Raw genomic sequence first — 17451 nt, forward strand, 5'->3', positions numbered from 1 at the left:
CAGTACATAGTATGCACAGTGCATTATTTTGGACAGTTTTAGAACCTTAACATCAAAAGAGAAAAAAAAGCCTTACCTTGAGCTTCGTGTTTGAAGCTTGCTGTGCCCCCCTCTGTGATGTCACACCAATGAAGTGATGGAATTTTGATCATGTGGATTCTCTGCAAGGGTTTAGTAACAATAGTTTCGATTTTCTCTTGTCAGACCAAGAAATAAACACGGCAGGATTAAACTGTCCCAGTTTATATGATGTCCCACCATTTCCAAATTCACCCTACCACAACATACGATAACACATTCATGCCTTCATCACTGGAAAATATAAACGGTTGCGTTTGATATTATTTAATGAAAAGCTAGCAAACAGTCTTCTCAAACTATTTTATCATTTCTTTAAAGAAAATGTTTTTGAATGTTTTTGTTTTTTTAACCTTTAACGTAAATTATCTAAAAACGCTTTAACTCATATTTTTTTTGTGTTGTGCCTGCCATCGGTTGAGACACATCATGCTCTTGATTACAGTATGGGTGTCATTTTAGTCATAAAAATATAATTCATAGAATGGACATATTCCTTCAGGCCACTGCAATTTAGCTGGTACACAATTGACATTTCAATTGAATTGAAATTGTTACTTCTAATTACTGCCACAAAGATGGTCCTCCCACAGTCTAATTTAAACTTTAACGGTCATGTCTATTATTGTCTATATTTCTATGATTTCAATATGGAGGATTGACAGTATAATTTAAAACAACAAATATTCCCATTCAAGTCAACATTCTCTGATGTGTGAACCTCCAACAACCATTTTTGTGGTGCCATTCGAAAGTTGACATTTAATTTCTCCCATTTTAGTGAATTTATCAGCCTAAAAATGTATTCAAGAGAATGTTGTCAACCAATGGCAGCACAACACAAAAAACTCAGATGACAATAGGGGCTAAGCTACAATATATGTGAATATGAAAACAATTGGAGTTTACAGGTTTTTAGATAATTGACGTTTAAGGTTAAAAATGACAATTTTTTTCAACAAGTTATTAAATAGTTTGACAACCATGTTTGTAAGCTTTTAAATTATATCAATATCAACCGTTTATCTTTTCCACTGATGAAGACATGGATGTCTCATGGTATGGTGGGGTACGCAAAATAGGTGAGCTTTGAGCACCTTTATTTCTTGAATGTTTTGTCATTCAGGTCCAAAAAGTCACTTTCTGAGCACTTCTACAATAGGCTCAATATGTATGGAAGGTTTCGTTCAAATCAAAAGGGATGCTGTCAAAAAGTGATTGAATTCAAATGGATTTACCCAGGAGGGACATTTGCATCTTAAATTATATTTATTTTATTGACATAACGCTTGTTTACCCTTAACAAATCAGCGTTTCTAAAATACTTCAGACCATTTGAATGCATCCACCTGGTATTTACGACTTCACAACTGGTAAATTCCCACATCCCATTTGGTTACGAACGCAGCATACTTTCCAACATCAGATAAACAAATTCTCTAAAAGTATGTAGTATTCTCAATTTACTATTTCTTCAACGGTTGAGTGTGCATGAAAGTCAGAAAAGTGAATGAAGAAGAGGGAGTAATGGAGGAAAAAAATGTAAAGAGCTAGCCCAACCGGCCGCAGGAATGCGCTATTATTTCGCAATGGAATAATAGCGCCATCTTGCGGCCAGCTGAGCTAGTCAAGAGCTAAACTTTTCCCTATGAGTAATTCAATCGTGAGAGACATGCATAATACTCGCGGACTATTTGCCTATTAAACTAAATTCAGTCTCGGGGATAGGCTACATCATATCCAGCAGTAGTAGGTTATATTGTGAATTCGACTCCTGGAAGAAGAAAAACTGTTTCAATAATTGCTATGAATGGCATAGTCTACTCTCAAGGATAACTTTTTGGAAAGCGTCTGAAACCTTCAAGAAATAGTCTAACGTGGATACTGTGCGAGGAAGAAGATGACACATTTCTTGCCAGGAAGGATGTAAAGATGTCTGTCTGAGGCATAATTTTAGTCGTAGTAGAGACCAATCTTGTTCTTCAAGAGCAAACCTGAACGAGGATGAAGGGCAGCAGAGGGTGTTTGCCGTTATTTGTTCTTCTGTTGATGGGTACAGTGGTCCCTGTGCCAGGTGAGTCAGCATTGATGATAACAGAGATTCTGTTAACATTTTAGCAATATAAATTACCTCTCAGAAATGATCATAACGTATGTTTTATCATTTGAAAAACTTTCAAAATTGTATTATTTGAAAAACGTATGTGCTTTTCTTTCATTACGGTTTATCTTACTTATGAACGTTTTAGGCAGGTATATAGGGTTAGTCTAATATTACAGTTAATTGACAAGACAATTTTACACTATATTTAATGGTAAACTTAACTCATGCTTCCCCAAGTGAACTTGGTATTCATTAATCTAATTTAGGGACCATATTTACTGAATGTCAGTTTAACATTCAGATTAATATGTGTCCTTTGAATCAAGTGTTTCAGTTTGTGAAGAGCCCAGCCAATGTAACCTCATCCCTGGGTAAGCCGGTGCAGGTGCTCTGTACTCTCCAGGGAGATGGAGGTGGAGAGGAACCTCCGGATGTGGTGTGGTTCAGGGACGGTCAATCCCTGGATTACGCTGACACCAATCAAGTCCAAGTGCCTGTCACTGAAGGAGGTTGGCTGACCATCAGTGAACTCAGGTCATTCTCAATTATGACTCTCTCTCTCTCTGTTTATGTCACACATTCTTGGTCTGACTTATCTTTTTTTCAGCGATAGTAATATGTCTGTCTTTCATCAGAATTGATCATGTGAAACTGTCAGACATTGGGAGATACCATTGCATGGCAACAGTGGGGCGGAAGGACTTGATGTCTCAGGAAGGGGTCATTCAGCTAGAAGGTAGAGTTTCTGTCTGCCTCTTCGATAATCTGTCTTTTTATTTTCTCCAGTATCTTACTCACAGTTCATCGTCTTTTCCAGGAATCCCTCATTTCTCAGTGGAGCCTCATGACGTGACAGTAGTGGCTAATGTTAGCCTCAGCCTGCAGTGTATGGCCCATGGGCCTCCAGAACCTGTCAGGATCATCTGGCTGCAGAATGGAGGACCACTCAACACGCTCCAGGACCCGGTATCCCACTCTCCCTCCACTCTCAACATCACAGGTAAAGACTTTTCTCTTACTTTTGCATTTTGCTTACAAACAGCACATTATACAGGCTTAAAATTGAAACCGCATTCTGTAACTGTATATTTGCTTTTCTGTCAGTCTTCCCTCTGACTGAACACCTCCTTGCATCCCTGTTGTTAGGCCTCAACCATACAAGCAGCTTCTCCTGTGAAGCCCACAACAGTAAAGGTGTGGCTACCTCAGCCTCCGGAACAGTGACAGGTCCGTACCAACAGGGAAGGCGTTCAACGTAAACGACTTATGATTATGTTGATTTGTTTGGTCTTATTCATGACCTCCTCTCTTGTCTTGGTGTAGTGGTTCCCTCCCAGGCACATGAAGTCCAGGCTGTAGAGGTTACCATCTCGTCCCTGCTGATCTCCTGGGAGCCTGGCTTTGGAGGGGTGTATCCTGTCTCTGTGTGCTCTATACAGGCAGCTCCATCTGGTCCTGACCGCACTGCATTGCTTAATCACCTGATCCATAATCAGAATATAAATGTACCACCTGCCCGACACCTGATCCCAGACCTGGAGCCCTACTCCTCCTATGACGTGAGGGTGGCTTGCCGTAGCAGTCAAGGTGCTTCCCCCTGGACACCATGGGTAACACTGCGCACATCTGAAGGAGGTAAGCTGTTTGCCACAGTCCTCAGTCCCCACAGTTGCCACCCGCAACCCATCAGCGAGTGTTTATAGCAATTCTATTACTGATCATGTATTTTGTTATATGTATTCACATCTACAACTCTTAGGTATTCTAGCAGATGATTTCGTCCTGAGTGACTTACAGCACAATAAGTTAATGTTAAAGTGCGATACCTATGTAGCAGAGGTCAGTGACTTACAGGGGGAACAACGAGAGTTGAGTGACTGTGAAACTAGACTGGTTATGGGTCAAAGATTGTTCTGGGGGGGAAAAAACGTTTTGGAATTGGTTAAGGATTCTCAAGTGTTTTTGGTAGAACAGACAGAAGAGATACAGGTTTATGGTTTAGAAAAGCAGAGGGGTCTAGCGTTTCATCCAAAATATTCATCTGAAAAGGGCCAGATGGATGGAACCTGACGTTAAATCAAGATTTTCAGTGCTATTCCTCTGAGCTGGCAACAGACAGTCACATTTGTCAGTAAGAACACCCTCCTCTTCATCCTCAGTGTTTTAAAATATAAACTTCTATATTGAGAAAGTTGCTTGAGCGAAGGAGGAGGTACTGAGGGCAGGAGGGAAACAGATGAAACATTCTCTATTCATGGCTTGGCAGAGGTGGCTCAATCCTGCTGTGTCCATATAATGCCGCAGTGTGTTTGAATTATGGCCGGTGGAGAAGCGGTTTTTCCATGCCAACTCATGCTTTCCGCAGTCTGTAATGTAGACATGTTTGTGTAGAAGGGAAATAGAAAGAGAGACTTTCGGAGAGAAGGGGAAAGGGGGAAACAGCCAATTTCACAGTGGCGTAGTGCACATCAACCCACCATCAACTGACCAATAAAGAATTTTCCTCATGGAAAGAAAAGTCCTCCTTCTATCAAATCAGTTACCAGATGTCAGGCTTAAAAGAAAACACCCTTCTTGTGCTGGGAGAATGCGTGTTTGGATTCATTTGATTCCATTAGCTAAACGATGCTGACCGTGTGAAGCAAAAAGAAGTCACCGTCAAAATTGATTCATTTCAAACACTTTTCTGTTGTTGCATGCGGTAGATAACTCATGACTCCTAGTTCTTAGTGTAACCAAACCATTTAGACTCTTTGCTTTTGTCTCTCCTATTTATCTGAAAATAACATGCGCGCATGACGTGGCAGACCTGTAAGGTGTGTGTGTGTGTGTGTGTGTGTGTGTGTGTGTGTGTGTGTGTGTGTGTGTGTGTGTGTGTGTGTGTGTGTGTGTGTGTGTGTGTGTGTGTGTGTGTGTGTGTGTGTGTGTGTGTGTGTGTGTGTGTGTGTGTGAGAGAACGAGCGAGCTATATTCCTGACCTCCCCACAAAGTAAAAGTATCTTATCCCTCCCATCTACATCTCTCTCCACTGCTCCTGGGTCAGAGGTAGAGGGGAGTGAGAGGGGCGCGGGCTGAGGGAGCGAGCGAGAGAGAGCCGGGTAGATGGAGGGAGAGGGGAAGGTGCTTGTGTTTTTGTTGGCCGGGGTGGAGCCACATGTGGAAACGATCAGCAGTGGAACACTCACCGATGACATCACCAGGCAGGGTCCAGTACAGGCTCCAGCCGCAGCCCACGCAATGACTCACAACGTGACAGACAAAGATGCCTTTATTTACATTGTTGTCTTAATAAGATAAATATTACACACGGAACTTTGCACACTGGTTTTAACAACATGAGTCTGGTAGTGTGTGTTACAGGTCATTTGATATGTTGTAAACATTATTCCTTTTTTGGCATGGATCTGACAGTACCAGAGGCAGCACCAGACAATGTGAGTGGACTGTTTAATGGAACAGAGGTTATTGTCAGCTGGACCAAGCCACCAGGCAGACTGAATGGCCAGATACTAGGGTACATAGTGGAGTACAGAACCCCTAACAAGTCCAAGGTAACCCATATTACAGTTGTCAAAGTAAACATACATTGTAGGCATTCTCTCTCTCTCCCCCTCACATACCATCTTTGCTGTTGTTTTGTTTCCCTGCTTCAGGCTGTTATGGAGTCAGTTCAGTCCTCTGAGCTAGCTATCCCGCTCTCCAGCCTCCTGGACAGTGTGTCCCTGAGTGTGAGTGCCTGTACTGTGGCAGGGTGTGGCCCCTGGAGCCCTGTCCAAACCCTCAAACAGAAACAGCCTGGTGAGTCTGGACAGAACAGAGGGAGACAGTAGGATGGTTGGGATGGGCCAAAGGAGAGGAGAAAACAGCAGGAGATTCCAAATGTTCCCGGTTGATTCATTAGGTAGCATATTCTATTGTTCGTGTAATAGCTGACATACCTCTCTTTCCTGCCTTTTTAGATTTCTCCCCACATCAGGCATTTTCCTGGCATTGGTGGTATGTGATCATGGGGATTGCTGTCAGTCTGGCCTTGATAGGGTTCATCGTGGTATATGCAATCATACTGTGTCAAAGAGAGACATGCTTTGGGTATGTACCTATGGATCTCCCTGTATCCCTTTCTTCAATTGTTTTGTCATTACTGTTCGATGATCAGTTAAAAACACCTGTGTGTGTGTGTGCTGCGCGACAGGAAAACATTTTACCCTATGAGAAACGGTGGTGGGGACTTCGTAGTAAGATACAGCGCCCGACGCACCTACAATCACCAGTCGAATGAAGCCACATGTGAGTTGTCATGCCCGTGACGTAAGAGAAACAGTCACCAGTAAACGCCTTGGAACCAAATGGTGTGTCATGAAGTATGGGAGTTCAGGAACAGATGTTGAAGATCAGATTTCATCCATTTGCTCAATGTTGTTCTGTGCCAGATGTGGTGGGGCAGAGTGGTGTCATGATCTGGCTGTTAACACAATCCGCTGGGGAGCACAGAGTAATTCGTTTGAGAATGGAGTTCAAATCTTTGTAAAGTCACGCTGCTATTATTCAAAGGCGTCTAAATATTTTATTACATTTCTTTCAGGACAAATGGGAAATGTTCTAAATCATAGTTTTGGGATGTGTTTGTTGCCAGAGCATTTTGTTTCAACACACATTGTTGTGAAAAGGCAAACAGGAAGAGAAAACAGACTGTAAGCCTAGAACAGTTTCACAATAATGGACTCATATTCTGTATTGTTTTTCAAAATGGAATTTCTCATTTGTTTAAGGGCAATGGGAGAGGATTAACGCTAAAGTTATTTTCCAATATGTAATGTTTCAAGAATCCCTGTTTCTGTGTAAGAGAGAGTATTAACCCTGTCTGCAGTGAACAGCCTGGTGATCAGTGACGAACTGAAGCAGAAGTTGCAGGATGTGATGGTGGACCGACACAAGCTGACCCTGGGCAAGACCCTCGGAGAGGGTGAGCTCCGACTGAAGCCTTCATCATGCTCTATGTACTGTAACCTAGTCAGTCATTAACTACTCCATCCCAGGGCCTTAAGAGGCTTCGATCCCCAGCTACACCAACCCACCCGACTAACAACACGTCCGTGTCTTGATCTGCAGGGGAGTTTGGCTCCGTCGTGGAAGGGCTTCTGGTGCATGAAGAGACTGTCCTCAAAGTGGCTGTGAAGACCATGAAGAGTGAGTGATCGGACATCCCCACGTGTCTCCCCCATGGTGCAGTATGTGTCAGTTTGACCTCAGCCACCCTCTCCTTCTCCCTCTCGTAGTTTCCATCTGTACTCGCACCGAGATGGAGGACTTCCTCAGGGAGGCTGCTTGTATGAAGGAGTTTGACCACCCCAACGTCATGAGACTCCTCGGTGAGAGAGTGGGCTGATTTTGTTTTGTCACTTATCGAGCTACTATTAAGACGCGGTCGTTGTTGTCTCACAAGAGTCCGTTACCAAGTAGGTCTGACTAGATTCATTCTGTTGTTTCCCCAATCCTCCCTGTAGGAGTGTGTCTGCAGACGGTAGAGAGGGGAGGCTACCCATCCCCTGTCGTCATCCTGCCTTGTATGAAACATGGGGACCTGCACAGTTTCCTGCTCTACTCTCGACTTGGGGACAGTCCTCTGGTCAGTTCCCTTCCCTCCCACGCAGATCGGAAAAGTTTTTGTTACACAAATAAATTGTAGCGTTGTCCTCTATTCTCCTTTCATACATGTTCCATTTGTGCTGCTGTATAGCACCCCCTGTCTGTATCTTATCGTCTGTGTCTCCATTCATCAGTCCCTGCCTTCTCAGATGTTGGTGAAGTTCATGACAGACATCGCACGGGGAATGGAATACCTGAGCAACAAGAGGTTCATCCATAGAGACCTGGCAGCGCGAAACTGCATGTGGGGATTCTCACCTCTCTGTTCTGTCTGTGTCCTCCTGTTTCTCACACATACTCCTCAATGTTTTTCTGTGATAGTCTGAGAGAATGATTGTGAAACAAGTTGAGTGATACGAGTAACAGTACTGTTTTCTGTTGCTATTACGTTGTTTGTGCTCATCTGCATACACACTGTACAAAACATTCAATCAAGTTTATTTTAATTTTATTTTTATATAGCCCTTCGTACATCAGCTAATATCTCGAAGTGCTGTACAGACACCCAGCCTAAAACCCCAAACAGCAAGCAATGCAGGTGTAGAAGCACGGTGGCTAGGAAAAACTCCCTAGAAAGGTGTCGGACATCCCCATGTGCCCAACATTAAGAACACCTTCTTAATATTGAGTTCTACCCACCTTCTTTTGCCCTCAGAACAGCCTAAATTCATCGGGGCATGGACTCTACAAGGTGTCAAAAGCGTTCCACAGGGATGCTGGCCCATGTTGACTCCAATACTTCCCACAATTGTGTGAAGTTGGTTGGATGTCCTTTGGGTGGTGGACCATTCTTGATAGACATGGGAAACTGTTGAGTGTGAAAAACCCAGCAGCGTTGCAGTTCTTGACACAAACCAGTGCAACTGATACCTACTACCATACCCTGTTCAAAGGCACTTCAATCTTTTGTTTTGCCCATTCACCCTTAATGGCACACAAACACAATCCATGTCTCAATTGCCTCAAGGCTTAAATCATCTACACTGATTGAAGTAGATTTAACAAGAGTAAGGGATCATCGCTTTCACTTGGTCAGTCTCTCACGGAAAGAGCAGGTGTCCTTAATGTTTTGTACACTCAGTGTATATCTGTCCTGCAGGCTGAACGAGAATATGACTGTGTGTGTGGCTGATTTTGGCCTATCTAAGAAGATCTATAACGGGGACTACTATAGACAAGGACGCATTTCAAAGATGCCAGTAAAATGGATCGCCATCGAGAGCCTGGCAGACCGAGTGTACACCACCAAGAGTGATGTGGTGAGCTATCCTAACTTTGTCCAGCTACATTATGTGACCCATGTCTCCTACTGTATTTGGGTTTTAACATCCTGCAGCAGAATTCATAGCAAAGAGTAAATACAAGTACATTATTTTTGTGACGCTGCTTATTTCCCTCTCTCGAAGTGGTCGTTTGGCGTGACTATGTGGGAGATAGCCACTCGGGGGCAGACGCCCTACCCTGGAGTGGAAAACAGTGAGATCTACGACTACCTTAGACAGGGTAACCGCCTCAAACAGCCCCCTAGCTGCCTGGACACCATGTGAGTGCCTGTTTCTGGATCTGTACACATGAATCATTGAGTAGTATGACTTATCATTATTTAGTGGTGTATAGTAGAGGCAACCAATGTACCTTTCCTGGAGTATCTGGATTTTGGGGAATTCTGTATGTCCTCTATACTATAGCTACTCCCTGATGTTCTCCTGCTGGCTACTGAGTCCTAAGGACCGCCCGGGGTTCCCCTCTCTGCGCTGTGACCTGGAGAAAGCCCTGGAGGAGATGCCCGAGCAGGAGGAGGCCGATGACCTGCTCTACGTCAACATGGAGGAGCCCTTGGGCTCTCTGTCGGGGGCCGTGGGGGGCTGGGAGCCTTTTGGACTGCCTCACCCGTCCTACCAGAAGAACATGGACCCTCTGGAAACCGTCCAGGTGCATCATCATCATGCTGATCGCTATGTACTCTGCCCTCAGCGCGAGGCCCAGCCCTATCTCAATGACTCTATTGACAGCCTGAGCTGGATGGCCTCCTCGTCGAGCCCCACCCTGCAGCTCCAGGCCTCCTGCTCCTCCTCCCCCACCTCCTCTCTCCTGCTGGACGGGCAGGACAACAGGGAAGGAGAAGGATGGGACCGGAGGGTCTTCAGGAAGTGAGGTTTAAAGGCACACAGAGGGACTTCCAGTAGTTGTGAAGAAATACTGAAGAAAGTAGACAAGTTCACTACAATACGGTAGTCAAATGAACAAGATCAAAACAAATCAAGGATTAGTTGTGTTACGGACGGTTCAACAGTTGTGTACATACTGTATACACTGTAGTCAATTGTCACTAATGTGCAGCCACCAACCACATGCTAAATAAATATTTATCTTCCCAATATGAATATTAAGAAACCAAATCAACTAATCCGTTGGCACGGACTGTGTAATAAATTGGTATAATCCTTTCCTGAAAGGAAACTACATCAAACTGTAAGTGCATCAAAGCCTTTTATTTAATAAACCAATGAACAAACCCATTAATAAACCAGTATTTTTTTGTTTTAATAAAACAAAGTAGCGAGTTCCCTCAAACTAAACAATGTACTGGATACAATAATGCATTCCTGGCATTCAGACTAGCCAGGCTTAAAATACATTCAATAAATTAAAAACAAATAAATACACAAACCCTAGTTACTACGTCAACAACACATGAACCATCGTCGGTTCTGTTGAGAGAAATAGTGATAATTAAAACAGATGCAAAGAACATTTCAGGAAAAACCTTGTGAGTTGAAAAGCAGCAGTTGAAGAGCATTTGAAGTCAATGCTGTACTGTATGTAGTGGTTATAGCGCTTTTCCAGTGGGCTGGTAAATTATTATCTAAGAGACTGCTGTGTAAATAGTACCATCAACTATACTCCAGTTGTGTTTACAGTATATCTGGTACCGGTATCTCTTGCTTTATGAGTAGGAGGAGATAGCCGGGTATCAAAGTACTATACCAATAATGACCGTTTTGGTACAGTATCAAGATGCTGCTGTAGCATGCGACTAATAAAGTTTGTTCCAATCATTTAGGCACTGAAGTTTTACAAAATGTACATGCATAATGCACTTAATTTTTGAGAATATTTGTGTGTGTTGGCAAACGGGAGTATTTTCCCACATTCACTCGCACAATGACATTTGAAGAATTACTGTCACTGAATGTTTCAACTTGACATTGCTACAAACACTTCTAAACGCAGTTATTTAGTTTGCATGTGTTTGTGCCCAACTCTCTTCCATACAGTATAGTACAGCTATTTCAGTATGGTTTACTATGTTATTAAACCTACTAAATGTAGTAGTATGGTTATGCAAGCTGATCCTCATATTGCTTCCTGAAACAGTCCCCAGCAGGGAAGAAGTCCCACGCTCGCTCCTGGTACATCTTCCACACATATGACTCCTGGAACAGAGGAGAGGAGGAACCAGGACAGAGGGAGAAAAGAAGAGACAGCCAATTGAAATGAATGGCTACAAAATGTGAGGCATTTGGTGCCACGAACACAAAGACTGACTGACAGACTCACCTGGCCAGTGTGCTCCGTCTCATCTTTGTTGATGAGGTACATTAAGAAGAACCTGTAGAGAACAGACAGACAGGCAGGTCAGCGTGATGGCAGATGGTCATGGACACGCACTGTTGACTGATTACAGGGAGAACACATACATGTAGTTGGCCAAGTTGTGTTCCTCCAGGGTGTGGGTCTCGAAGCCGTGCGGCGTCGTATCAAAGTAGTCGCTTCCAATTCCACAGATGAAGCACTTGGTCTACAAGAATCAAATAAACAGAAACAGTAGGCAAGATGGTGGTATGTGCCTAACTATGTGACTGACTTAAACTCACCTAAAACTGATGAACGCCAAAGATACAATATATATATATATTTTTTAAAGATCTGTACCTCCATGTCTTCCTTAACCTGCTCTTGTTGGTCTCGGAGCTCTCCGAAGGCGTCAATGATCAGACCTGTAGGAAACACACAAACTCACAGCCATCCCATCCCTCACAGTCGAATGGAATGATGACTAGATATCTAGTCAATTATTTTAAATTATGACTAGATATCCGAGATTGCCCTTGCTTGAGGTACTGTACAGTGGTGGAGTAGTGTTTTGGAATGCATAAGAGGGACGGTGCCATACCCTGGATGATGGCCAACAGGATGACAATGACAAAGAAGAAGAAGGTGATGTCAAAGACCACCCGGTAGAGCTCGTACACGTCTCCCGCCGGGTCCTCGATCTCGTCCCCTATGCCACCGCCAGCACGCACGCCCACGTACATGTGGAAGAGGTAGCACTGACACAGGTGGAGGGAAGAGAGCACATTGAATATAGAAAAGTAGTAAGTAAACTCAAACATACTGTACGACTATAGAGTATATGGTATAGCATAGAGCTGGCAGAAAACATAGCACCGACTCACAGTCATCATGTCGTCACATTTCATATCCGGCTCATCCTCATCTTCACTCTTGTTGTAAAACTTGCGGAAGAAGATAAAGGCCACTACAGTGTAGAGATACACCACCACTGCCAACAAGCCCAATGTCATCATGAGCTAGGAGGGAGACAGGGAATGAGTCGTATCGGCAGCACAGTCACTGAAAAACGGAAGGGTGTTCCTGTTCAGCTTTTACCTGTTTCCCATTGTGGGTGACAGAGGACAGGATAGTACGCAGATCCTTCACACCGATGGCTATGTCCAGCAAGTGACAGGCATAGAAGAAGTTGTTGTAATGTCCAAGCAAGGACATGATCGTGTACCAACAGAGATAGAGAAAAGTCTGGGGGGAAGAGATTGAAATGATAATATAAAGGTTTGTCTTCAACCTACAGTATGAAAAGGTACAATTATTATAACCAATCTACAGCACAAATATAGAAAATACTATTCATCTATGATCCCTCTTACCCCGTCTGTGAACACAACTCCACATTTCCAGATCTGGTACTTAAAGTCAATAGATGTACACCTGAAAAATATATGATTGGATTTCAATGACAAAATGTTCTACTTTTTATGTAGCTAGTAGGGTTAACAATATACTGTTAATTTAAGTGGCTCAATAACCCCATGAAAAGCTCCCCTATCAAGATATGTGTATCTTGTGTGTATAACAGCATTGGATGTGTGTATAACAGCATTGGTTAATACCAGGCCAACGTGGAATTGTCTGGTTCCTCCGGCTTCTTATCGGTTTGTTGACTGACGTCCAACGAGGCTAAATCCATTCCTAAAAGCTCTGCGATCCTCTCTCTGCCGTAAATGTCTCCATACTTATCCAGGACCTGGCCACACAGACATACAACATGGACCATTCCATACAGATACCAACTCAACCAACTTCATCCCTATATAGCCTCCAAGACCAAAAAGTGTCTCACCTTTCGCTTGACAAACTTGTCCCAGTAGTTGTTTGGGAAAGAACTGTGAATAGAATTGTGAAAAGATGTGCATCATTTAAGCTGTAATTCCTCACATTTTCTGAAGAGAGATGATATAATATTATTGGTAGAGGTGGACTTCTAGGAGCTTGCTTACGGTGTGTTGAGGACCAGTCTGTCCCATTGACCTTTGATGTCATCATCCTCAGGCTGCTCTGTGATGTAAAGACCATCAAACTCCAGCTTCCTGGCCAGCTCCTTCTCCCTCTTAAAGATCACCAGAGGGATCTGAGAGGAACACACATTGTCTGTTGTCATTGAGATGTCAGATCACTCGTGTTCTTGATGAGAAAAAAAAATCCCACTCACTGTTATAGGGCAAAGATACATTTGATGTCTGTTGTTATTGTAGTTGTAGTAGTATGTATTAGTAGTGTGTAGTAGTAGTATGTAGTAGTAGTAGTATGTCGTAGTAGTAGTATGTAGTAGTAGTAGTATGTCGTAGTAGTAGTTGGTAGTAATAGTGTGACTCGCGCAATACGGATGTGGTCAGATGATGCGGATGCTACGCTACAGGATTGGAATATGTTCTGTGATTCATCCAATGGCATTGAGGAGTATACCACCTCAGTCACCAGCTTCATCAATAAGTGCATCGACGACGTCGTCCCCACAGTGACCATACGTACATATCCCAACCAGAAGCCATGGATTACAGGAAACATCCGCACCGAGCTAAAGGCTAGAGCTGCCGCTTTCAAGGACCGGGACACTAATCCAGACTCTTATAAGAAATCGATCTATGCCCTCAGATGGACCATCACACAGGCATAGCGTCAATAAAGGACTAAGATTGAATCCTTCTACACCGGCTCTGACGCTTGTCGGATGTGGCAGGGCTAGCAAACTATTATGGACTACAAAGGGAAACACAGCCGCAAGCTGCCCAGTGACGCGAGCCTACCAGACGAGCTAAATGCCTTTTATGCTTCGAGGCAAGCAACACTGAAGCATGCATGAGAGCACCAGCTGTTCCGGACGAATGTGTGATCACACTTTCCTTTGAACAGGTCAACATTCCCAAGGACGCGGGGCCAGACGGATTATCAGGGCGTGGACTCAGAGCACTCGCGGACCAACTGGCAAGTGTCTACACTAATATTTTCAACCTCTCCCTGACCAAGTCTGTAATACCTACATGTTTCAAGCAGACCACCATAGTCCCTGTGCCCAAGAACGCAAAGGTACCTGCCTAAATGACTACAGCCCCGTAGCACTCACGTCGATAGCCATGTAGTGCTTTGAAAGGGCATACCGCCCCAATAGATCCACAGATGACGCATTCTCAATCGCACTCCACACTGCCCTTTCCCACCTGGACAAAAGAGACAGCCAATTCCTGTTCATTGACTACAGCTCCGATTTCTACTCCATAGTGCCCACAAAGCTCATCAATAAGCTAAGGACCCTGGGACTAAACACCTCCCTCTGCAACTGGATCCTGGACTTCCTGACGGGCCGCCCCCAAGTGGTAAGGGTAGGCAACAACAATCTGCCACGCTAGTCATAGACTGTTCTCTCTGCTACCGCACGGCAAGCGGTACCGGAGCGCCAAGTCTAGGTCCAAGAGGCTTCTAAACAGCTTCTACCTCCAAGCCATAAGACTCCTGAACGTCTAATCAAATGGCTACCCAGACTATTTGCATTGCCCCCCCCTCTTTTACACCGCTGCTACTCTCTGTTGTTATCATCTATGCATAGTCACTTTAATAAATTTACCTACATGTACATATTACCTCAACTAACTGGTGCCCCCGCACATTGACTCTGTACCGGTACCCCCCTGTATATAGTCTCGCTATTGTTATTTTACTGCTGCTCTTTAATTACTTGTTACTTTTATTTCTTATTTGTATCCATATTTTTTTTAACTGCATTGTTGGTTAGGGGCTCGTAAGTAAGCATTTCACTGTAAGGTCTGTTGTATTCGGAGCATGTGACTAAGACAGTTTGATTTGATTAGTATGTAGTAGTAGTAGTAGTACAGTAGAGGCTGATGAGGGGAGGATGGCTCATAATAATTGCTGGAATGGAGTGAATGGAATGGTATGTTTGATACTCAGCGGCCTCCACTGTAGTAGTGTATGTATGTATGTATGTGTAGTAGTAGTAGTATCTACTATTGCATGAACCTCACCTTTAGACAGTTGTAGCCGATGATGCAGAGGAAGGCGATGACTGTGTGCAGGGCGGCCAGGAATGTGAGGGTGGGCTGCATGTAGCCAGTGCTCTCCTCCAAGAAGAAGTAGACTGGGCCCTCCTCCTCCTCCTCGTCGTCTCCTCCTTCATCCCCACCAGATCCCTCCATCTCTTCTGCTGAGCCCTCAAACAGCCCACTGCCCTCAAACAGCGCCCCCACCCCCGAGCCCTCAAACATGCCAGAGCCCTCCACCTCATCACCTTCTCCAGGGGGGCTGTCCGACACCTGAACAATGGACACAGGCAGAGACACAACACAGATGCATGTGAACATTTAACACTTGACGTGTTATGCAGGGATGAGGTCAATTCCAATTGAAGGAAGGCAGTCAATTCAGGAAGTGCTTTGAATTTACAATTCTAAAACCCTGGTTATATGTAATGTTTGGGTCAGAACACTATACAACCACATGTCACTTCCCACCTGGAGAGGGTATTACACATAAAACAAATCAAATGATGGTCAGATACACTACATGACCAAAAGTATGTCGGCACCTGCTCGTCAAACATTCTCATTCCAAAATCATGGCCATTAATATGGGTTTTTCTCCATTTTACTGCTATAACAGCCTCCACTAGATGTTGTAACATTGCTGCGGCCGGGGACTTGCTTCCATTCAGCAACGAGCATTAGTGAGGTCAGGCACTGATGTTGGGCGATTAGGCCTGGCTCGCAGTCGGCGTTCCAATTCATCCCAAAGGTGTTGATGGGGTTGAGGTCAGGGTTCTGTGCAGGCCAGTCAAGTTCTTCCACACCAATCTCCACAAACCATTTATGTACGGACCTCGCTTTGTGCACGGGGGCATTGTCATGCTGAAACTGGAAAAGGCCTTCCCCAACTGTTGCCACAAAGTTGGATGCACAGAATCGTCTAGAATGTCATTGTATGCTGTAGCGTAAAGATTTCCCTTCACTGGAACTAAGGGACCTGAACCATGAAAAACAGCCCCAGGCCATTATTCCTCCTCCATAAAACTTCACAGTTGACACTATGTATTGAGGCAGGTAGCGTTCTCCTGTCATCCGCCAAACCCAGATTCGTCCGTCGGACTACCAGATGGTGAAGCGTGATTCATCACTGCAGGGAACACGTTTCCACTGCTCCAGAGTCCAATGGTGGCCAGCTTTATACCACTCCAGCTTGGCATTGCGCATGGTGATCTTAGGCTTGTGTGCGGCTGCTCGGCCATGGAAACCCATTTCATGAAGCTCCCGATGAACAGTTCTTGTGCTGACGTTGCTTCCAGAGGCAGTTTGGAGCTCGTTAGTGAGTGTTACAACTGAGGACAGATTTTTACGCTCTACGCACTTCAGCACTCGGTGGTCCCTCTGTGAGCTTCAAATCAAATCAAATGGTAGGCTTGTGTAGCCTACTGTACCATGCTTCCACTTCACAATAACAGCACTTACAGTTGACCGGGGCAGCTCTAGCAGGACCGGAAATTATTCAAGTGGTGTCCACATACTTATGTATATTTTGTGTATTTCAAGTGACAGCTATTTTTATATATACTGTAAGAATTTGTTCACCTTGTAGAAGAGTAGAATGAAGTTTAGAGCAAATGCAATGAACAGTGCCAGAAAACGCAGATTGTAAAAGTTCCGAGAGAGGTAGTTCTGGGAAAGAAAGAGACAAAACGTTGTATTAATCACAGGTGGACAGAGGAATTGACAGTATCCAAATTGCCACATCAGCACGTCACAAAAACTATTAGAGGAGAGCAATTATTGAATTGCCATGTCTAACCAAGAATTTGTTTCTTTGGATGTCCAGCTCAGTCCAGAGTTGGAACCCTTGCTCCCGGTGTTGTTTCTTATTTTTCTTATCCTTGGCCTTCTTTTCCTTCGGTTCCTCCTGTTTCTCCTCCTCTTTGGTCTCGGCTTCCTTCTCAGCCTTCTCTCCATTTTCAGTGCTGAAAATTAGGTAAATGGGGTGTT

General features: G+C 44.1%; 2 protein-coding genes across 3 annotated transcripts in view; one reads left to right on the plus strand and one right to left on the minus strand.

The window, feature by feature from the left end:
- Positions 1–1713: 1713 nt before the first annotated feature.
- Positions 1714–10343, plus strand: LOC139537029 (tyrosine-protein kinase receptor UFO-like). Its single transcript, XM_071337834.1, has 18 exons — positions 1714–2152; positions 2509–2716; positions 2818–2918; positions 3000–3182; positions 3329–3409; positions 3506–3817; positions 5594–5733; positions 5836–5980; positions 6142–6271; positions 6375–6469; positions 7050–7145; positions 7292–7369; positions 7459–7551; positions 7687–7808; positions 7963–8072; positions 8928–9087; positions 9235–9371; positions 9517–10343. The coding sequence occupies exons 1-18, from the start codon at positions 2083–2085 to the stop codon at positions 9980–9982; spliced, it is 2727 nt and encodes a 908-aa protein (XP_071193935.1). The 5' UTR covers positions 1714–2082; the 3' UTR covers positions 9983–10343.
- Positions 10306–17451, minus strand: part of LOC139537028 (ryanodine receptor 1-like) — a 76368-nt gene continuing 69222 nt past the window's right edge. For both annotated transcript variants that reach the window (XM_071337833.1, XM_071337832.1), the window contains 14 exons: positions 17261–17426; positions 17044–17130; positions 15448–15735; positions 13408–13538; positions 13251–13293; positions 13021–13154; positions 12778–12838; positions 12503–12649; positions 12289–12423; positions 12006–12162; positions 11765–11829; positions 11530–11630; positions 11390–11441; positions 10306–11265 (listed from right to left, as the gene is read on the minus strand). In XM_071337833.1, the coding sequence (XP_071193934.1) occupies positions 11170–11265; positions 11390–11441; positions 11530–11630; positions 11765–11829; positions 12006–12162; positions 12289–12423; positions 12503–12649; positions 12778–12838; positions 13021–13154; positions 13251–13293; positions 13408–13538; positions 15448–15735; positions 17044–17130; positions 17261–17426 (1663 nt within the window). In that variant the 3' untranslated portion in view covers positions 10306–11169. The remainder of the gene's footprint in view (positions 11266–11389; positions 11442–11529; positions 11631–11764; positions 11830–12005; positions 12163–12288; positions 12424–12502; positions 12650–12777; positions 12839–13020; positions 13155–13250; positions 13294–13407; positions 13539–15447; positions 15736–17043; positions 17131–17260; positions 17427–17451) is intronic.

Source organism: Salvelinus alpinus, chromosome 13, assembly GCF_045679555.1.
Source record: "Salvelinus alpinus chromosome 13, SLU_Salpinus.1, whole genome shotgun sequence".
Lineage (NCBI taxonomy): Eukaryota > Metazoa > Chordata > Actinopteri > Salmoniformes > Salmonidae > Salvelinus > Salvelinus alpinus.